General features: G+C 60.7%; 1 protein-coding gene across 7 annotated transcripts; it reads right to left on the reverse strand.

Moving 5' to 3' along the window:
- Window positions 1-81: 81 nt before the first annotated feature.
- Window positions 82-20,922, reverse strand: Scrib (scribble planar cell polarity protein). 7 transcript variants are annotated; one of them, XM_076835582.1, is made up of 38 exons: window positions 20,734-20,922; window positions 19,234-19,351; window positions 19,080-19,158; window positions 18,898-18,987; window positions 18,760-18,816; window positions 18,610-18,673; window positions 18,420-18,494; window positions 18,209-18,353; window positions 17,637-17,755; window positions 16,495-16,694; window positions 16,257-16,423; window positions 16,044-16,174; window positions 15,825-15,950; window positions 14,983-15,138; window positions 13,984-14,379; window positions 12,903-12,965; window positions 12,360-12,449; window positions 11,745-11,822; window positions 10,673-10,996; window positions 10,505-10,585; window positions 10,174-10,431; window positions 9,678-9,788; window positions 9,291-9,584; window positions 9,033-9,221; window positions 4,508-4,618; window positions 4,375-4,431; window positions 4,191-4,265; window positions 2,864-2,926; window positions 2,407-2,490; window positions 2,131-2,238; window positions 1,895-2,042; window positions 1,679-1,826; window positions 1,422-1,607; window positions 1,200-1,342; window positions 1,086-1,123; window positions 882-956; window positions 548-599; window positions 82-459 (listed from the first exon to the last, which is right to left on the reverse strand). In XM_076835582.1, the coding sequence occupies exons 1-38, from the start codon at window positions 20,890-20,892 to the stop codon at window positions 314-316; spliced, it is 5,004 nt and encodes a 1,667-aa protein (XP_076691697.1). In that variant the 5' UTR covers window positions 20,893-20,922; the 3' UTR covers window positions 82-313. The 7 variants fall into 7 exon arrangements, with proteins under 7 accessions (XP_076691697.1, XP_076691698.1, XP_076691696.1 ...); XM_076835583.1 differs by having other exon boundaries at window positions 10,526-10,585; window positions 14,983-15,141; XM_076835581.1 differs by having other exon boundaries at window positions 14,983-15,141.
- Window positions 20,923-21,514: the final 592 nt, after the last annotated feature.

Genomic DNA, 21,514 nt, shown 5'->3' on the forward strand with positions numbered 1-21,514 from the left:
TGGGCAGGCACAGCTGGGCACCAGCCTTGCTGGGCAGACCAGTGCTGCAGGTGGGTGGGTGGATGGAGGGACACATAGGGGTTAAAATGTAGTCAATTTTATTCTCCTTAAACCACAAAATAGAGTCTTTGGTTGTACAAACGTCACTAGTTACAGTCTCGCCAAGAGAACCCGCTTGGGGGTGGGGCAGTCAGGCACAGGCCAGGCCCCTGAGGGGTCTCTTTAAAATGCTAACACCCAGGTTAAAAGACTGGGGCAAGGGTGGTGTTGGAGCTGGCAGGCTCCCACCCCAAGTCTGGAGAGGCCCCACCCCCTAGGAGGGCACAGGGCCCAGGCCCCGGCGCCCAGGCCGTATGGGGCGACGGCTGCTGCACAGCGCCACATCTTCAGGGCCCAGGGAACTGGGGGAGGGCCTGCCTAGGAGCACCAGGGCCACCTCTCCGTCCTCCTCCTGAGGGCCTGGGGGCGGGGCGGGGGCAAGGACAGGAAGTAAGCCCAGGGTGACCAGGCACCCTGGGAGCTTACCCCCAGCCCAGCACCGACTTACCAGGGCTAGGAGTTGGTTCCAAGGACCTCAGATCCTCAACAAAATCTGGCGACTGTGATGGGAAGAGGGGCTGGTCAGGGCTGGTCCAGACCTGGCTGAAACCACCCTGGTGGACCTGGCCGGTCCCCCTGGCTCTGAGGCCCACAGAGCCTGGGTGAGGACACAGCACAGCTGGGCTGCAACGGGAGGGAAGAAGAGGGGGGAGGCCCCACACCAGAGAAAGAGCAGGCAAAAAGTAGGGGTGGACAGAGCTCAGGTGGGACAGGCACAGGGGAGTGGCAGGAGCGTGCACTGGGCCCATGCGCGTGCAGAAGGGCCAGGAGACTGCCAGTACCTGGATGTCATAGACAGGTCTGGAAGAAGGGAGGGCTGCGAACGCCCTGTAGTCAAACTTCTTTCCAGACAAGGGCTTGAAAGGACAGCGTGAGGGGGAAGAGGCAGAAAGTGCGAGGGAGAGGTGAGGGCGGTGTGGGGGAGTCTGCACCGCCGCTCCCATGCCACAGGGGTGCAGGGCGGGAGACAGCTGCGGGCGGCTCACCAGGCGTCCGGGGGTGGTGCTGGTCTGGAGGCCGAGATCTGGGGTACAAGACACTGGCATTGGGAAAGGCCCATAGCTGGCAGAACCCACCCCCCTCCTCCCAGACACACAGACCTTCCAAGGGGGTGGGCGATGGGGTGGGAGCGGGCGACGGGGACTCGGCCAGCCGCTCCAGGGGCCCTCGCTTGCTCCGGCCCTCCTGGGACTTGCTGAGCACCATCTGTGCGCGCAGAGCGTCCTGCTCCAGAGACTTCATCCTGCGGAGACCAATGGGTGGGCGGAGACCAGGGAGTAGGCGCGGCGCGGCCCCGGGGTCTGGGTGGGGAACCCACTTACCTGGCCGCCCTCCACAGCGCCCGCTTCTCTGCTTCCTGGGCCCGGCGCTCCGCTGGGGACAGGGCCCGCTCTGGTGCCGCGAGCTCCGGGCTCTGCATGCGCAGCCGCTCCTGGTGGCGCCGCTCAGCTTTGGCTGTTCGCACAGGGGCGCTGCCTCCCGCGGGCAGCGGGGATGCAGGGCTGGGCCTGGGGAAGAGGGAGGCGAGTTGAGGGGCCGGGCACAGAGGGGGAGGGTGGGGGGAGGGGGCGGAGCTCACCCGCCCAGGCCGGCCCAGAGCGGCTCGTCCTCCTGGTGCTCCTCCTCAGGAGCCTCCCTGTCCAGAGCGAGCCCAATGTTGAGCCCGGTGGTCGCGGTCGCGGCCTCCTCCCGCAGCATCTGCGCCCTCTTCTGCTGCAGTTTGCGGGCTGCGGGGAGGTGGGTGGGTCAGGCGGGCACACACACACACACCCCGCCCCTCCTCCGCCCTCCTCACCTTCCTCCTCCTGCATCTTCCGCAGGTCGTCGGCACCCACCAGGGACACGCGCTTGGGTGGCCCCTCGGCCTGGGGCACCCGCACCTCCGATTCAAAGTACTTCTGCCGCTCGCGGAAGGAGAGCTGCTCCGGGGAGGCTGCGGGGGGCTGGGGAGGTGGACCTCACACTCGGCCAGAGTTCCTCGGCGGGCACCCACCCGCACTCAGTGCACCGCACCGCAGGGCGCCCGCCTACCTGGGCAGCGCAGTCCTCGGGAGGGTGTGCGGCGGGCACTGCGGCAAAGGCCCTGTAGGCCTGCTTCACGTTGGCGGGCAGCTCCTCCGGGGAGGGCGGGGAGGGCGTCTGGGGGCGGAGTGCCCGTGAGGCGGGGTGGGGGGCAGCTGTCCACTGCAGCCACCGCCCAACCAGCCACCAGCTGTCTCCACGGAATGCCACTGATCCCCCCCTCGCCCTGTCCCGTAGAGGGGAAGGAAACTGCCACCCCTACCCCCTGTGGGACAGGACACTCACGGAGCGGGGATCACCTCTGCCCCTGGGGGCCGGGGAGCCCCTTGGCCAGGCCTGAGCCAAAGGCTGGATCACCCCGGGTTTTGTCTGCAAAGGGCAGGGAAAGGAGAAGAGAAGTACAGGATCAGAGGTCCAAGAAAGGAGGGAGAGAGGGAGGGAGCCAAGCTGGACAGCAGGGGCGGGGACATGCACCTGAATGCCTCAGCCTTTGGGGACTGGGCTGGCAGCTGGGCTCCAAGTGCAGGGCAGGGTGAGGGGTGCCTGAGGCCTGCCCCTCCTCTCGCAGCAGGAGGGGGGCATGAGGGACCCAGGCAAGGGCTGAATATACTGGTGGGTCCTTGGTGCTGGCCCACGTTCGGGGAGGGCTGGATCCCCTCCAGGAGCACAAGCACCCCCTTGTGGAGGCCAGCTCCACACAGCACCCATCTACAGCACTCCAGGGGACAGCAGAGATGCTCACCTGCTGGCCTCCAGGGGAGCAGGGGGCCTCCGCCATCTTCCCTCCAGTTGTTCCAGATGGTACCTGCAGGAACCAGCTGGTGGGTGGGGGAGGGCTAGGCAGAACTGTGTCCCCCGAGTAAAAGGATTTGGGGGTCCCTAGCACCCATGCTGGCAGCACAGAAGCTGCTACTCAATTCTCTGACCAACCACACCCCCAGGGATATATCGGGACAGGCCTGGCCACCACAAAGGGTGTGCCCCAGCCAGAAGGCAGGAGTTTGGGGCTGGGGTTGTGGCTCAGCAGTAGAGCATTCGCCTAGCATGTGCGAGGTCCTAGGTTCCATCCTCAGCATCAAATAAAAATAAATAAAAAACAAAGGTATTGTGTACACTAAAAAAATCAAAATATTTTTAAAAAGAAGGCAGGAGATTGGGCCTGGGCTGAGCAGCTAGCTGAGTGTGAGTTCACAGTAGCAGCTGCAGCCCAGAGCTGTGCAGAGTGGCCCCCAAACCCAGGACACCCCAGCAGTGAAAGCCAGGGAGTCCTCCCACAGTCCACCAGCCACTGTGCCCCCTCCTAATGAGAGGGTGCTAGGCCCCACCCCTGCTTCCCTCTCCAGGTTTTGTGCAGCAGGAGGGTCCACACCCAAAGCCCAAGCAGGCTCCTTCAGTCCCCAGGCCCACCAGGCCACTCACCGCCTCCCCCACTGCTCCAGCAGCGTCCCCCCTGACCCTCCCCTGAAGCACTCACACTCCTGTGGGGTCTCCCAGCAGCAGCTGACTGGGCTCACCCTCTACCAGTGTTATTTATACCTCCTGGGGAGGAATGGGGGCTGAATGTCCTTCCTGTCTGTCCCCAGACCCAGTGCCCTGGATGCCACACCCAGTTAATGCTAAGCCCTTCTCCACTCACCCTGGCCTCCCAGGACACTCTGCAGCTGCTCCAGCCCACCCATTCCAGGGCTGCTCATGCCCGCCCTCCCCCACCAGGAGCCTGGAGAGACTCTGGTGACTTCCAGCTGCCTCTACCCCAGGAGCCCTTCTGCCTGCCACAGGCTGGACTCAGTTCCCCATACCCAGCTGACTAGTAAGGATGAGGCAAGGAAGAGGTCGGGGGCTTTCAAAGGACCCCCCTCCACGCGTGACTAAGGTCAAGAAGTACAGGGTGAGACGAGGTTAGGCTCCTCCAACCCCAGCCCGTGCCCCACCCCACAGAGGCTCCTCCACGGTGGCCTCGGCACTCAGCCCATGGCAGTGGCTGGCCAGGTGAAGAGGGAGCTGACAGGCTGGTGGGCAGATGGACAAGGCGACAGGAGGGTGCAACTCAGCACACGTGGGACACTGACCCTCTGCACACTGCCAGTGCTGGGCAGAGCAGCCAGGACACGGTAGTCCAGCTTCAGGGGCTCCAGGCTCTGGCCCTGGGGAGCAGAGTGACACTGCTAGCTGGGCTGTGTGCGGGGGCATGGACTGCACTGCTTCAGGGGAGGATGCAGCCCAGAGCACAGAGCCAGGCCCCATGGGACTCACCGTGGCCTCCACAGCCTCAGGTCCCCAGTGTGGGGTCTGACTGGGCAGTTCCTTCTCCTGTGAGGGGAGCAGACAAGTCAGGCATCAGCAGTTCAGGTCCCTGGCCCTGGCTGCCAGCCACAGGAGTTCTGACCTTGCTTGGGCCCTCAGGGCTCAGCTCCCGGTCGATGGACGAGATGCTCTCCAGGCTGTTCCGGTGGCTGATGCCTGCTGCAAAGGGGTTGGCAATGACACCTGGGGACACCTGAGAGGAGAGGAGTGGCTGAGGGTGGGGTTCCCTGCCAGTGAGGTCCCATCTCCAGGGCAGACTGAAGCCTGGGACAAGCAGTGAACACAGAAGCTGACATCTCACAAGCTCGGCTGACCACAGCTGAGGTGGCCTCTGTAGTCGCCCCAGGAACAAAGAACCAGCAGTCAACAAGATGGAGGGAAGGAAGCCATTTGTGGGTGAAGCTCCCCAAGGGACACCAATGCTGCCAGAGGACAGGCTGCATCTAGAACGTGCACTGAGTGCTGAATAAGGGTGCCAAGGAAAAACCCAACTAGTTCCACACCTGAGAGAGAACTCAGTCAGGACCCAGAGACTGCAGTCTGAAGGAGAGGGGCCTGCGGGAAGCTGGGCGGATGAGCCCAGGAGCAGGGCAAGGGCAGGGGAGGCCCTCCCAGGTGAGCTTGGGTCAAGGGTGGACAGGCAACGGACACACAGGAACAAGAGCTCACTTCCACTCCACAAGGCACCAAAGGAACCCGCATGGCTCTGCCACCGACAGCAGAACAGGGAGGAGCGGGAAGCAGCACGGTGCAAAAGAAGGCACCAACAACCACCCTGACCACGGGCAGGTCCCCACCGTGGAGGGATGCTCCTTATAGGCTGAGACACAAACTCAGCTGTGTGGTTTCCGCCAAGGCCAGCAGGAGCATGAGCTCTGGACAGAACCCCAGTACAGGGCAGGCTTGCTCCGTGGCTCAGATTCGGACAACGCTGGCCATCAAGAGCAGAACCTTGCTCCTCGACCTTTTGGAAGGCTGGCCCAAGAGAGGCAGCAGGCCCTGTGGGGTGGGAAGGACCATCGAATACAGAAGGACTGAGAGAGAATCCCACATCCGAGAAGGCTGCTCAGATATAGAAGGGCTGACCTGTGGTGCTGCCTGCAAAGGTGGGTGGGCCACCGAGTGAGCTCAGCAGCCTGCAGCTCCAGAAATAATGGGAGGCAGCAACTGCTGGCCACTGGACACACAAAGAACACACGCCCCGAAAGCAAAGCACCACTCAGAGGTCACACCCTGTCTTCTCATCACCTTCCCTGAAGGAACCAGTGCTGGCGAGAAACAGCTACCCCAGGGCTGGGCAGGAAAGAGGGAGACCAGCTAAGACACCTGGAGTGAAGAAGAAAGTGCTGGAGAGGGCAGGTGGAGTCCAGAGGACCCAACCTTGCCTCAAGTGCCTTCCCAGCCAAGGCTGGGACAACCTGAGCACCAACATAAACTGTGACAACAATCACTCACGAAATAAGTGGAACCATGCACTGATGGACAAGTATGTAACACAAACATGGTAAGGGACAGTATGTCCTCCGAGGGGTCAGCAGCCACGACAGCCCTCGCTCAGGCACCATCAGCGGGGGCTCAAGCCGGCGGGGAAGCCTGATGAGAAGCAGGAGATTCACACACACACAGAACCTCCAGCCCAGAAAGTCCAAATCCAAATTCAAACTGTAATTGTGACCACATGCCCTTTGCCTCTGCAACACCAGAAAGCTGAAAGATCCTTATGTCAGACTGCATGGCCAGGGACCGTCGGTGTGGGAGACTTTGGCCAGCGGCTGAATATAAGGTAGACCGTAGGTCTGCAGAGAACTCCAGAGGAAGAGAAAGGTGGCAGCGAGTCCTCTGCACCTGACGCACAGGAGGCCAAGGGACAAGTCTCCAAGTCCACATGGAGCAGCCTGCTCAGGGGCCTGGCACATGGTGGTCAGGTGGGTGCTTGCTGAGCTGCTGGGCTATCTGTCCCTCTTGAGGCAGGCCCTGCCGCTGCCCCTCTACAAACAGAGACCAGGAGTAGAAGCCCAGTACCTGCCCAAGGCCTGGTGGCCAGCAAGACCCTGCATTTATCCAAACTGTGCAAGAGCCCTCAAATTGCATCAGCCCTAGATCACAGGCCAGGCAAGTTCTAGCACACGCTGTGCCACTGTCAGAGCACGGGGGAGGCGGGAATATGCCACTCACCAGCTGGCGGGGCATGTGGCAGGCAAATGATGCCACAGGTGTGAGGCCAAGATGACTCAAGTGGGCCCAGTTTAGGAAAAATTGTGAGGGTGAGGACAAACACCTGTCCCATTCCCAGGGGGGGTCAGAGAGTCCTGGTAGACAAGGGCCAGCTGTGCAGGGTCCTTTGAGATTCGTGAGAAGCCAGGAATCCAGACGCTGCTGTGGAGTCCTGGGTTTCAACATGGGCTCCTCTTTCTCTTGAGTGCCACGCATGGGGCCGGCACCTCGGTGGGCCAACCAGCCAACTGAGCCCACCAATGTGAAGATCACTTCAGAAAACTCAACGTGTCAGTTCTCACCGTTACAAACAGCAAGGACCACAAAGAAACTACAGCAAATGCTGCACAGGGAATGAAACAGTCCATCAGCAGGCACCGGGAAGGAGGCCCCATGTCACTGCTGTGGACCACAGGGCTTCTGCTATGGAAGCACAGTAGCTGGCCAGGGCTTACGGGAACCAAGAACAAGAGCAACCTAGGAATATGCTTAAGAATAACTCGCCCCAAATACCAGGGCCCCAACCAATTCCTGTTATGGAGCCTGGCAGATTCACTCAGAAGCAAAACACAACACACAGCACTTCTCAAGGAGACAAAAGAACGAGTGACGTGGGTGATGAGGTTTTGGGACACACTGCAATGTAAAATGGCAGTATGCAGCTGGCACGGGGACCTAGTCCCGAGTCAAGCCCCGGAACACCTGGGGCTGAGCACACAGCACAGTCGCATCTCCCCCAGGTCAGCAGGAGACGAAGGTTAGGGCCAGTCAGGGCACACTGCCCTCCCCTTGAACAACAACTCCAGATGGACACAGAGCTGCATGTTTAAGAAAACCACAGAGGTGCTGGCAGAAAACAGGACCATGTCTTCATGATCTGCAAAAGCAGAGGTCTTCCAGACGACTTCATAAAAATCACAGTTTTTTTGTGACTAAAATACACAATTTTAAAAAGGAAACAAAGATAACACAGCTATGTGCTACAGAGCACACATGGGTCACCTGTGCCCAAGGACGGTGGGTGGGCACCTGTGGGGTGACAGCAGCCTCAGGTCCCGAGGAGTCCCGACACTCCCAGGGAAAGCACACAGCTCTCACAGGCAGCGGTCCAGGGGCTCTTGGCCCTGCTCAGGGCCCTCTGCCCTCAGCTGTGGAGGACACCTGCCCAGACTTTAGCTGTAACCCTCCAGAGGAGTCGACACCAGGTGAGGGAACACAGGCCTGGCGTCACCTGGGCAAGCCAGCCCTACTCTGGTGGAAGTTCGCACCCTTCCCCACGGTGTCCTTTCTCTAAGTTTGAAATAACTAAATGTCTTGAACAACATACGTTAAATGCACACTTTAAGATCAGTGAAGAAAAGGCAAAACGCCTTCTGGAACCAGACCACTCGGGCATAGAGAAACTCATTCCCCAATCTACCAGCACTCCCTCATGGACAGCAAAGGGGGAGGATGGCCAGCTCAAGTCCTGCCATGGCGACTGGGATGAAGACACATGGTTTCCCACAGGGCAGGCCCTCGAGGGGCCTGTGAGAAGATGCTGTCTATGGCTCTCAGCCAGTGGTGTCTTTTTAGCTGGCATCTGGCAGGAAGTCACCATCCCAAAGATCCACTGTAAGAGCCAACCCAGGGTGGCTGACTATCCCAGAAACCAGGGCAAGAAGTGGAAGCCAGGCAGAGTGGTGACACGGCACCGTGTCCCACAGACCACTGTGACCAGCAAGGGTGCCCTTTGGGCAAAGCTGGTGGTTACTGCAGGTAAAAGTCTTCTGGAGGCCTGTTTGGGCCTTCAGGCAATGGTGCCGAGGGGCCTCACTGACAGCTGGTGGGAGACAAGAGGGCCGAAACCACTGGATGAAGACAGCCTGTCCAGGACGCAAGGTTCCTGGGCCTAGCCCTGGTCCCTCCTCTCCGCAAGCGTTGGGAAGTGGCTGACGCCCCATCTGCGTCTCTGCCCCAGTCTGAGCTCTTGCTCTGGGGCACAGAGCAGTCAGATAAGATGGTGGGGAGTGAACTCTGATGACAGGCCACCAGAGACCCTGGGGTCAGGCTGGGCCAGGGAGAACAGGAGGTCACAGCTCCCTGTCAGCCACCTACCACGCCCACTCAGGTGCTCCCTGCCCAAGGCCTATGGCTGGACCTCTTCTCATAGAACCAGATCCTGCCATTGCCCAGACACAGTGCTTCATCCTGCCCAGGCAGGAGTCTCCAGAAGGCACAGTGGCCAGGGCTCTGGAGAGAAGGCAGCCTGGCATGGGGTATGCCCACAGCTCCCACCTGCAGCTGGCTCAGACTGTGGAAGGCTCTGCTGCCCAGCCCACACGAGGGTCAGCTCATCACAACCCTTTGGGACAGTACTGAGACGGCACCTGATCCCCAGAGTGGTCACTAACCTCCAAGGCTGTGGTGGCACTGGTGTCAAACCCCTCACAGACGAGCACGGTCAGGCTGTCACCCACGCTGCGCAGCAGCTGCACGGCCTCTGCGTGTGTCAGGCCCAGTAGGCTCTGCTGGTTCACCTCCAGCAGCCGCAGCCCCACGCGCAGCCGGCCGTCACGCCCGGCTGCCCCCGTAGGGCTTACCTGTGGAGAGACCCACCTGAGACTCTGAACTGGGACCTGCCTACAGAAGCAGAAGGGCAGGGTCCTTACCTTGGAAATGAAGATGCCCTCGTCTGTGGGGTCGCAGGGGTTCCCTGCATGGCCCTTGGCACCCCCACGGATGCTGATCCCCAGCTTCTCCCCAGGGGCCTTCTGGATGCAGAGCTCCCGCATGCCTGGAGGTGGAGGGTCCCTCCGCACCACCAGGGACAGTTCCAGGCAGGGCCGGAGCAGGGCACTGACCGCCTCTTGGTGAGTGGCCTCCCGAACATCCTGCCCATTTACTGCCAGAATGCGGTCCCCCACCCGCAGGCCACAGCGAGCAGCCAGGCCGCGTGGGAGCACCTGTTGAAGAGGAAGGCAGCAGCCGGTGGGCCCCCCAGGGTGGGCAGGACAGGTCCCCTCTGTCCAGAGCCACCCACCAGGCCCTCTAACTACCTTGGAGATGAATACGCCAGGCTCCTGGACACCAAACGGGTGGCTGGAATGGTCAGAGCCCCCAACAATGCTGAGCCCCAGGGGGCCCCCAGCCCTAGGCAGACGAACCTCCTGGGGACATGGGACAGGCCTCAGAGAAGGGAAAGAGTGGAAAGAAGTAGGGGAACTGCTGGTCTCTGTGGCTGGGAACAGAGTTCAGGGAGCCCCAGGCACCTGCAGGGATTCCCACTGCCTCTGCAAAACCCCACTGCCCAGACACCCATGCAGCTGAAGCCTGTGTCCTCATGGGTGGCCTGGCAGGGAGGTGGTGTGGGGCAGGTGGACCACAGCAAGGAGGCAGCTGGTGGAGGGGGTATCCGTTTCTCAGGCACACGGGGAAAAATGTGCAAGTTCCTTTCTGCCCAGAGTGGCTGCAGGGCCATGAGCAGGGGCTCTGGGAGTCCACACCCACAGCAGAGCGGAGCGGATGCCTGGCAGGGGGCAGTTAGAGGCTCACCTCCACTGGGTACGGTCCTTCTAAGGCAGCAGCCAGGAGACCAGGGGCCAGCCTGGGCAGCCCAGGCTCTCCAGGGACAGCAGTGGTCGTGGTGGTGGCAGCAGCAACAGTGGGAGTTGGGGAGGAAAGTTGGGGGGAGCTGGAGGGAGGGGGTCCCCCTGTCTCCCGTTCTAGCAGCAGGGCGATGGTGGGGGAGGCAGCAGTCAGCAGTGACACAGCATGGTCATGCCTGGCTTCAGTCATGTCCACCCCGTTGATCTGTGAGGGGACACTCAGGTCAGAAAGGATGGGCAGGACAAGGCACTGGGCAGGCCGTGCCCATCCCACTCACCGAGAGAACACGGTCGCCAACCTGCAGCGTGCCTGCTCGATGGGCAGCACCACCCTCAGCAATGCGGGAGATGAAGATGCCCTGCAGGGATGGGGGAGCCGCCAGTGTGAGGCCAGCAGGCACAGATGCCCCAGACCCCTCCCTGCACCCCCAGCCACCCTGCCTTACCCCGTCACCAGCCCGGTAGGGTGTGGAGCCTTTCCCTCCAGCAATGCTGAAGCCCAGCCCCTTCTCGCTGCGCACCAGGCAGGCCACATGGCACTGACGCACAGGCCCAGGGAGCTCAGGCTGCAGCAGGGGCAGGCGCAGGCCGCCTCCCCGCCGCTCTCGGGGGCTGTAGTCGTCCTCGGGCCGCAGGGGTGTGATGGTGACTGCGTTCTCAGGTTCTACCATGCGTTCCCGCCACACGCGCATCTGCACGGCTGTGCCTGCCCCTCGGAGGGCCTCCACAGCCTCATGGTGCTCAGCGTCCTGCAAAGCCACGCCGTTCACCTGTAGGTGTGGGAGGCCCGGCACACGTCAGCACCCAGCTGCGGCTACCCCGACACCTGAGCACTGACGCCATAACGCGGGCTCGTGTGGCCTCTGCCCACGCTTCCCTCCATGGATGGGAAGGGCAGGGAGAGGGGGTACCCAGAGCTCCCAGTAGGTTTCGTCCCCACCCATGCCGGTTCCCAGAGCACAGGCAGATGCCCCTGGAACAGTCCACACCACTGACCTTGCTTCTGGAAACCTACCATCTGGGTCTGTCTGAGCAGCCCCAGAGAATGCCCAGGATTACCAGGTCACCGACCCCATACTCACACACCACCTTGGACAGGAGCCCCCAAGAGAGGCTGGGATGAGAGCTGAGCAGGAGAGCAGGAGGAGCACCAGCCCTCTTCTGATACCCTCAGGGCCCTCACCCTTGTCCCCACAGGAAGGGCACAGCCTATATCCAATAGCCAGGTGCCCTGGTGGGGGTGCCAAGTCTCTCACAAGGATCTGAGCCCCCCAACCTGCTGGGGTCTGACCCCTTTCCAAGCCCTCCCGATTCTGGGGTTTTAGGTGCCTGCACTACACATCCTGCCCAAAAAGGGTTTGGGGGAATCCTGGGGGCTGGTAGACAGCTCCTGGGGTCTTGGGCTCAGGGCTTCTGGAGAGGGTACAGTTCCCCCATCCGATAGGCACAACTAAATACCTCAACAGCCCAGATGGCACCCCAGAGCACAGGTGTAACTGGCCAGCAGTCACTACTCACCTCAAGGAGTTTGTCGCCCACTCGGACTCCAGCCCGGGCCGCAGGGCCCTCCTCAGACACCCGAGAAATGAAGACACCCTGGGGACAGGAGTTGGGGATTCCTTAAGAGCCTTCTGTCTTGCCCTTTCTGGGAGGCCAGGAGGCACTTACTGGAGGGAGACCTGGTCCCTTCAGACCCTAGCCCAGCCTGCTCTCTGGGGATGCTGCAAAGATCCCCAAAAACCTGAAGGAAGACATACGGCCTAACTAGAGACCACTGTGGGTCCTACGTCCAGAAAGTAGAAAGTGCGGGTCAGGGCTTTGACCCCAGCACTACGCCCAGAGTGTGTGAGGGAAGACCAGATTGCAGAAGAGAAACAAGCTGAGCCCTCCACAAGCTGCTCTGGACTGTGAACTCCCACGCGCACACATCCCCGTCTGCCTGCTGCCTTGGGCCCAGCCTGTGCACTCTGGGGCTGGTGGCCAAGTGCAGGCAAAGCACACAGAAGACTGAACCGTGGGGTTGGTGGCAGGCATCCAACACCCCTTGGAGCAGAAGCCTCTGGGCCAGTGAGTGTAGGCAGGTCTGGGGCGGTAGAGAGCCCAGGGCAGCTACAGCCTGGGGCAGCTGCTCACCTCGTCATCTCCCTTGTAGGGGGTGGAACCCTTGCCTCCTGCGATGCTGATGCCAAGGCCCCCAGTCTGGCGCACAATGGTGAGGGTCAGCTGGAAACAGAGCAGACACCGTGTTTGGGAGGGCTTGAGCCGTCTGTGTGCTTGCGGCACAGGAAGGCCAGCCACAGACAGCTCCTTTTGGTTTCTTTTTGAGGTCCCTCTGCCTGCCAGGGTAGCAGAGGCAGAAGAGGAGCTGGGAGGTATCTGAGGCATGGGGCAGTCACAGCTGCAGAGAATGAACACGGGTGGCCTGGCGTTGGCCCTCTGTCCTCTACAAGAAAGGCTGCAGTGGGGGACAGAGATGTGCTGCCTCTGCCAAAAGACCAGCAGGCCCTATCGGGGCAGCCCCAGGACCCCATTTCTGTAGCAGCTGCCAAGAGCTCTTCTGGGAAAGGGTCTATGCTTAAGTGATGGGGTGGGGAGAGGCAAGAACCCGCAGCCCAGGAAGCAAGGTCAGCAGCAGACCCGGGCCCAGAGCACAGAGCAGCAGTGAGCAGTACAGACCTCTTCCTCCTCAATGCGAGCAGGCTCTATCAGCAGGTTATTGGCCTGGTCAAACGACACGCCCTGTTAGGACAGGACCAGCGAGGCATGCAGGTTAGCCACCGCCAGGGACCTCCACCACCTCACCAGCCCAGCCATGAGCAGACAAGACAGAAGGAAGACCACACCAAGCTCCTGCCGCCTGAGCCAGTCCCTCCCAACTTGTTCCTGGCACTGACAAGGGTTACCTCTGTCTATGACACAAGGCTGCAGACCTGACAGACGGTAGGGTTGGGCTGGCTGGGGGGAAGCTCCAGAGTGGGGCTGAGCCCAGGCCTAGCCATCCCTGATAGGACCCCAGGCTTCTCACTGCCACGTCATCAGCCCATGCTCAGGGTAGGGGCATCATGGGGGTGGGGAAGGTGGGTCCTCTGGGCAGCCTGGGGCTTTCTTTGGCATCAAGGGTCCCCATGAGCAGAAGGGACCTGTTATGAGCCATTGAGAACAAACTGAAGATCAGGAAGGCACAAGACAATTCCCCAAGAATCTGCTGGGAGCCAGGGATGTCTTGCAAGGAAGAAGAGTGACCGTCAGACCCACAGGACAAATTGCATGCCAGCAGCAGGGCCTCCTGGCCAAGTCATGGCTAGGCAGGGAGGATCCTGGGAGCCAGCAGCTCTCAGAGAGGAGAGCATCCTGCCAGCGCCCCTGTGCCCAAAAGGCTGAGGGTATGGAGTGCAACTGCCCTCCCTCAGCTTCTGGGTCCTGCTGGCCTGCAGGTCTAACAGGCAAACACTGGCCCAGAGGGTCACTGTGAGCCTCGATGAAGGTCAGTGCTAGAGCGGAGGTGCCCAGGGACTGAGAGGGGCACATGGGGACAACACTGCTGATCATGGCAGACACTCATGTCAGGGCTTCAGCTAAGGCCGACCCTGGGGACTTGTAGTGAGGCGCACACAGAGATGCACCCACCCCTCCTCCAGGCAGCCAGGAGGCCAGTGGATGGAGGCCTGACCTGAGGGGCTCAGCCACTGGGCAGGACTGGGCTGGCCTCCATGCAGGTACCCTAGGAGGGCCAGAGAGGAGTGCACGTGAGACCCACCTTGACAGAGGGTGCAGAAGTCGCAGGTTCCTCCTTGTCCTCCTCTTCTGTAGTGGCCTCGCCTTCCTCCTCAGCCCTGTCTTCCTCCTCCTCCTCCTCCTCCTCCTCCTCCTCCTCCTCCTGGGCCCGAGGAGCCCAGGGCATGTGGGGGCCATTGTGCCAGGTACCAGGCCCTGCAGGGGCCTCCCCGTCGGGCTGCATCCCCTGCAGAAGGGCTACGACAGCCTCAGGCTGCGGAAGCTTGGAGATCTTGAAGTGCTTCTTGTAGTGGGGTGTGTCCTTGCGAATGAGCCGCTGCCTCCCACCTGGCAGGGGCCAGGGGGCCTCAAGCTGCCCCTCCTCACTCTCGCCATCTTCACCGGGCAGCAGTGTATCCTCTGCAAAGTGTACTGTGGGCTGTGCGGATGAGAACACAAGGGTGGGAGCAAGGCCCAGACCCCCCTCTCCTTCCAGGGAGCCAGGCTTTGTAGCTGGGTACACCCCAGAGTCTCAGGGAGGCTCCCTGTTGTGCCAAGGATAGGGACTCAGGACACTTTTGGTAAGAGACACACAACCACCAGCCCCAGAAGACCAGCGTCGAGGATGCTCTTTCTATAGACACAGAGCATACAAGTGGAGACTTTATGATATGCAAAGACCAATGGAGTACCTACATGGGTCAGAAAAGGGGGCCATTTGGGGACAGTAGGTAGATGATGGACCTGACACTGCTGAACCTGGCTGTGGGGTGGGAACCCTTCACCAGCCTGCATCCTCCAGGAAACTCCTGCAACATGTTGCCTGCACCCAGGACTATCACCCCATCCCTACTCCTTTGCCCAGCTGTTAAGGGAAACCTGCCCTACACTCCACTCTTATCTGGCCATTGTCTGCCTCAGCCTGGTGACCGTCCACGTGGAAATCAACCCTAATCACACACCTGCTTGGCTGGGGCACAAGGCAGGCAGTCTATACTCTAGCTGCTAAAGCCTGGTCCACCTTCTCCCTGACCATCCTCACCTCAACGTAGTCTTCCTCTGTGTCTTCCTCCTGGCTGGGTGGTGTGGCTTCCTGCTGTGCCTCAGTTGCCGGGCCCTCAGGCTCGCCCTCAGAGGCTGTGCTGGTAGGTGGGCCGGAGCCTCCACTCGAGCCTGACTCTGCACTCAGCCTCTTTTCCTGCTGCAGACAGTGGTATCAGGCTGCCCACAGGCCCTCTGCCTGGGCTATCCCAAGCACAGCATCCTAAGCAGGCTCAACCCTGCAGTAGCCCAGGCCCCTGGGAACTGAGCCTCCAGAGCTATTGAAACACAAAATCACAATGCAGCCCAGCCCCTAGGAATGGCTCTCCCCAAAAGTGGAGGAATGAGGACCATACAAATTCCCATGAAGACATGGGCCTGACGTGAGGCTCCCCCAGCCAAGGGCAGGTGGCCCTGCCAGCCAGCACATGCCCTCTGCTCACCATCCCACTCGCTGGTTCTGCTGCTGTCAAGGATCAAAAATGCTCCCAGATCCTGATGTCAGTTGAGCGCGCCAAGCCCGCTCTGCTGTAGCACCAGATCCCTCCCCAGTACTGACTGTGTCCAGGTAGCCACACAAGTGCCTGGGGAAGAGGTCCTACCCCTTCCCAGACCGCCATCCTGTGTCACCAGCACGTGACTGGCACAGGCCCTGAGCACCCTACTCTGATCCCAATATGCACACTGCACGAGCTCCCAGCACCCAGTCTGCCCTGCACCTCAGCCTCTCACAGCTCCCCCAGGCTGCTCCCCGAGCCCCACTCTGAGAACAGATGCTCCATCCAGGGTTTGGTGGCTGGGAGCTGGGGAGAGCTATCTGCCAGGTGCCACCGTCATGCCTACCTCCTCTGTGGGTGAGGACGGGCCAGGGCCTGGTGTGCAAGGGCAGGCCTCACTGCGGCGTTCTTCCATTCCCCTCTTCATCACCTTCAGCTCGCTGGGGTGGGGAGTGGCCCGACGCTGCAGGCCCTGTGTCGGGGACAGGGATGAAGCACAGAGGCAGGGCAGGGGTCAGGCAGGGGCGAGGAGCAGGCACACCCAGGGTCCCCATGCCCCCCATACCCGCTTTTCAGCAGCGGCCTCCTCAGCATCCTCGTCACCCTCAGGGGCCTCCAGGAACTGGATGACGCTGACTCGGCTCAGAGGGGCTTCACTCCAGCTTTCTGAGGGGCTCCCCTGTTGCCCAGAGTCCTCTGCAGGAGACAAACGTCAGAGGCCTAGGCTGGCCCCGAGCCTTGTCCACCTAGTCAAAGCCACAGCTGCCAGCAACCTTACCGAGGCCGGGCAGAGGCTGCTGGGGCAGCAGGTAGCAGGTGAGCACCTTCTCGCCAGTCTGGGCATCATCCTCAGTCTGGAACCGCAGCATGGGCTGCGCCTGGTTCTCAGCCAGCCACAGTGCCTTGAGGTTGAGGTGAGTGAGCGCGAACGGCAGACTCCGTAGCCTGGGCCAGGTGGGCACAGTCAGTGTGTGCTAGGGACACGACCAGTGCCCAAGGGCCAGGTGGACACTCACCGGTTCCCAGCTACATCAAGCACGTGCAGCTCGGCCGTGCGGGCGAGCTCAGGAGGCAGGACAGCCAGGCGATTATCCCTCAAAGAGAGAACACTAAGTGCCACACAGCCTCCGATCTCAGGTGGTAGTGCCTCAAGGTGATTCCGGTCCACATTGAGGTTGGTGAGCTTGGTCAACTTGCCCAGAGAGCGGGGCAGGGCCTGGCCAGGAGAAAAAGGGGTCAGAAGTCAGCAGAAGACCCCTGGGGTATGAAAGAAAAAAAGGAGAATCCTTTGGGGCAAATTAAGGATAATGGAAACCATGATCAGCTTTAGCCAGGGATCCCCATGGCCTCTGGGCATCAGGGATGTAGAATTAAGCTGTATCCCTTGCTCTGTACCCGCCTGCGCGCTGGCACCAAACCCAGTCAGGCCACCCAAAACTTCTGACTACACTGTCCATGAACCTCTCCTGCAGGTACTGTGGTACAGACGTTTCAGGGCTAAGTGCCTGTGGGCCCCTCTGATGCATGGGCCAGCTCCTGCTCTGTCTGCCCCTTGGCCTCGCTGCTCTCTCTTCTCCTCACTGAGATACAGACATCCTGTGTGAAGGGGCAGTCCAGATGCCTTGCCCACAGGATTGTAGCAAGGTTGGTAACCACTCCAACCCCATTCCATAAACTTTCCTCTGTACCGCTTTGCAAGGAACAGACGTACTTGAAAGGCGGCCCCCATGTCCGGATCCACATCCGTTCCAAATTCAGACCCGTTCTTACCAGTCCCTCCCCTCTGGCCCTCGCCCAGCACAACACACACTACGAAAAACAGAACCTTAGCTCTCTACTCCACCTGGCAGGGCCCTGCCCTAGCCAACAGACCCCACCCTGCCCTGGCGCCTACCAGGGAGCTCCCTCTTTGACCCAAAGTATTCTCCACCTGAGTTTGTCCCAGCAGGGGACACAGAGAGACAGACCCCCAACAAGCCTGGCCACCAGCATCTGCTAGCACGCAACACATATGGTGCTAGCAGCCCCTCCAGCTCTTGCTATGCGCTGGCACTCTCACTGTACTCTACCCACTCCAGGCCCCATCGTCTCAAGATGACGCTGAGGACAACTCCTTAGGAACTGAGCACCTCTCTGCCTGGTAGCCAGGGTTGCCTACCGTTAGCAGATTCTCTGTGAGGATCAGCTCAGAGAGGTTCTCACAGTCACCAATGGCCTCAGTCACCTCACACAGGCGATTCTGGTCCACTTTCAGAATAGACAGTTGCTTCAGCTGACCTGGTGTCAGGGAAACACAGTGATCAGGCTGAGTGGGGCCAAGGGGCAAACCTGAACGCTTGACCCAACCCTCCAGTACAGACCAGCTTTCTGCATGAAGACAGCCAGATCCCATGGCTCCTCAGAGGACCCCGAGAACCCTGAGCTGCAGCAGACCTGTGCTCACCCTCCCGTCTTCTCCACTACAGACCTGAAACAGCCCTGTCCACCTGACTTCTTCTGGGAAAACACTATGCCCGCTATCCATGTTCATAAGCCCTGAACCCACTCTGCCACGTGAGCTACCCTGCCCCTGTAGGCTGATACCCAGATGTCTCAGGACCCTTCCTTGAGATGCTTCCAGCTTGGATGACATAAGAACCCTCACCTAAAGCCCACCAGTACCTTTGCTTACAGCTTGTGGGGCCGCCTGACCAGGGCATGCAACCCCTAGGCCCCCCTGGGTGCACTGACCAATGCCATCAGGAAGCCGCTGCAGCAGGTTCTGGGACAGCAGCAGGTCTGTGAGAAGTGCCAGACCCCCCAGCTCTACCGGCAGCTCCTCTAGCCGGTTCTCAGACACATCCAGACACACCAAACGCCTTAGGTTCCCGAGCTCCTAAGGGCAGGCACAGGGTCAGAGGACAGCAGCTGGAGGTAGGAGGCCAGTCCCACCCTCACTCACCGGGGGCAGTGCTGACAGTTGGTTCCGGTCCAGCCACAGCTCCCGCAGGTTGGGCAGAGCTCCCAGAGTGTCCGGCTAAAACAAGGGATAAGGACAGGAGAAACCAGTGTGGCCTCAGAGATGCCCTGCTTTGCCTACCAGGAGTAACTGTCTTACACCCCTGTGCCCCACCCAATGGCTCCCACCATACCAACACTTCTAGGTCATTGCCTCCCAGATCCAGCTGTTCCAGCTTGACCAGAAAAGACAGGGACCTGCATAAGAGATAGTCTTGGTGTGGTCTCAAGGCCCAGGCCCAGCATCGCTCCGCCCATGCAAGGTGGAGGCCCAGCATACTCACGCAGGCAAAGACTTGAGCAGGTTCTCCCGGAGCTCCAGGGTCACTAGGTTGGCCAGACTGAGAGAGAGACCAGGGCTGAGACTGAGGGAGGCAAGCCAAGCTGATCCTCCCCCAGACCAGTTCACAAGCAGCACTCACTTGCCCACATCCCCGGGCAGTGCCTGTAGGGACACGTCATTCAGGGCCAGGTGAGCCAGGCTGCGCAGCTGTGTGAAGCCATCAGGGAGTCTGGCAGAGGAAGGGGAAAGCAAAGAACCTCAGATATTCAGAGCAGGGCTACAAGACTCCCACAGTCACACTGATCCCCACACTGAATTCACCTGGACAGAGGATTCCCACTGAAGTCTGCAATCTCTAGGGCTTTGCAAAACTTGATGCTCTCAGGTATTTCAGGAATATCTGTGGGAAGGTCACCAGAGAGAGATGCCTACAGCTGCCAGGAGCTCCTTGTCTCACCCTGTATTGCCCACCTACCATTACGGGACACGTCCAGCTCCACCAGCTGCATAAAGTTGGCCACTTCAGGAGGCAGCCGTTGAATCTCGTTGTCACTGAGGCCTAGCTTGCGCAGGTTCAGCAGCCGGAAGAAGGGCTGTGAGTAGGGGGTACAGTCAGGGAATGGTTCCCACAGCTGCAACCCCCGAGGACAGAAAAGGGCTCCTGAGGGGCCTGGAGTTGTGGCTCAGTGGTAGAGCGCTTGCCTAGCATGCACAAGGCACTGGGTTCAATCGTCAGCACCACATAAACGTAAAATAAAGATGTTGTATCCATGTAGAACTTAAGAATAAGTATTAAAAAAAAAAAAAAGGAAAAAAAAGAAAGAAAGAAAAAAAGAAAAGGGCTCCTGAACACTTAGAAAGTCCCAGGTCTCTAAACCTCTTCCTGCCCCAGGTCACAAGGTACAGGGATCTAGCCATGATGCCCCAGTTGCTGAGAGGAAAACAGAGAAACACACAGCACCCAGCCCTGGTCAGACTCCATTTCCACTTGACATCTCGTCCCCTGATCACCTCACAGGAGCCTCCATATCTGTTGCATCTCTCATGTAACTGGCCCAGCTGAGAAGCTGCCCAGAGTGACCCTCAGACTTACAACCACCACCCTAAAAACTTCTTTCATCCACAGATAAGTCACCGAGGGACCCCCCCAATGGTGCTTACTGCTGCTTTCTGACAATAATCAATAAAAGCTCAACAAAACCCACAAAAAGAAAGGGGGGGAAAAACCCTAAAAACAGCAAACTACCACAAAACATTCAATGCCATACACAGGAATCACAGGGCACACAGACAAGTTCTGTTGGTGACCACAAAACACAGAACTGCCCAGAGCAAAGCCACGCCCTCCATGGCACCCAACCCCTGGACAACAGATCATTTAGACCCATGTTCTTGAAAAAGAAATCTTTCATGATCTGCTTTCCCTTGGCTCCTTTCTAGGGATTTTGGGAAGACCCTAGAAGAAAACAAGCTGAAGAATCGGGAGACATGAGAGTTGACCCCACAGAGAGGTTGCAGAGAACAAACCTGACAGGCCGGGCACTCTAGGAGGCCCCACCCAGCTCGCACCCAAAGGGAAAGGCGGCAGTGCAGGGAGAATTCCAGGACCTCACCTTCAGAGCAGCCCCGCAAGTTGTATCCACTGCCACGCCAGGTCCACCTTCTACCCTGGTCCCATCTCCCTCCCTCGCCCCCGTGCACGGGTTTCATTCAGCAGCTCTTCGACCCCATCCCCAGGCAGGACCCAAGGACCGCTGCCACCTGGTGCTAGTGCAGGCGGTGGGGGTGGGGGTGGCCGACCGGGGCGGGGCTCTGGCCAGTAAGAACCAGCCGGGCCGGCTTGCAGCTCGGTGCCCCGCCCGGCAGCGTCCGCCGAGGTCTCGCTCCAGCCGGCAGCCGCAGCGGGACAGTACCCGTCCAGTCCGCCGGGCGCCGAGCCTTGGGCGTCAGGATGGCAGGTGCGGCGGCCGCTCACCTTGGGCAGCTCGCGCAGCTGGTTAGCGTCGAGCAGCAGCTCCTCCAGGCTGCGGCTGTAGCGGTAGATCTCCTCGGGCACAGCCTGCAGGGAGCAGTGCCGCTTGTCTACCGACTCCACGTGCCGGTTGCAGCGCCACAGCGGGATGCACTTGAGCATGGTGCGGGCGGGCGGCGCGCGCTGGCTCGGGCCGGGGGGCGGGGCTCGGCCCGCATGAGCGCCGAGCGCGCGGGCGAGGCGGCGCGCGGGGGGCGGGCCGCCGGGACCCAGACGCGGTGCGGCCGGCGCTGGGCCCGGCCCGCGCTCGGGAAGCGCGGCGCGTTCAGACTGTGGTGACCGCGCGGGCGGGGCCCGGCGACGCTCAGGTTCTCAGGCGGCGGCGGCGGCTCCGCATCCCCGCCCCCCGGCCCGCTCAACTCGCCGCCCGTCCGCCCGCCCGCAGAGCCGCAGCCGGAACCGCTTCTGCTGCCCGCGACGGCCCGCGACAACCGCCCGGCCGCGCTGCCCGCCGGGAAACCGAGGCCCGCCCTCGCCACCCGGAACTGCAGTCCCCAGAAGGCCCTGCGGCGCCTACGAGGACCCGTAGCGGCAGCACGCACAGCCTGCCGGGACGCCCCGCCCCACCCAGGCGCGAGACGCGACGGCGACCAGACACTTGCACCTGCAGGCCCGACCCCGAAAACCACGAGCGGGGCGGGGAAAAGGGCACTCGTTTCGTCCTGAATTTAAGTGCCCGAGATCCGCGACTAGGCCTCCCCCAGCACTAGGAGCGTGGGAGATG

This window comes from Callospermophilus lateralis, chromosome 16 (assembly GCF_048772815.1).
Source record: "Callospermophilus lateralis isolate mCalLat2 chromosome 16, mCalLat2.hap1, whole genome shotgun sequence".
Lineage (NCBI taxonomy): Eukaryota > Metazoa > Chordata > Mammalia > Rodentia > Sciuridae > Callospermophilus > Callospermophilus lateralis.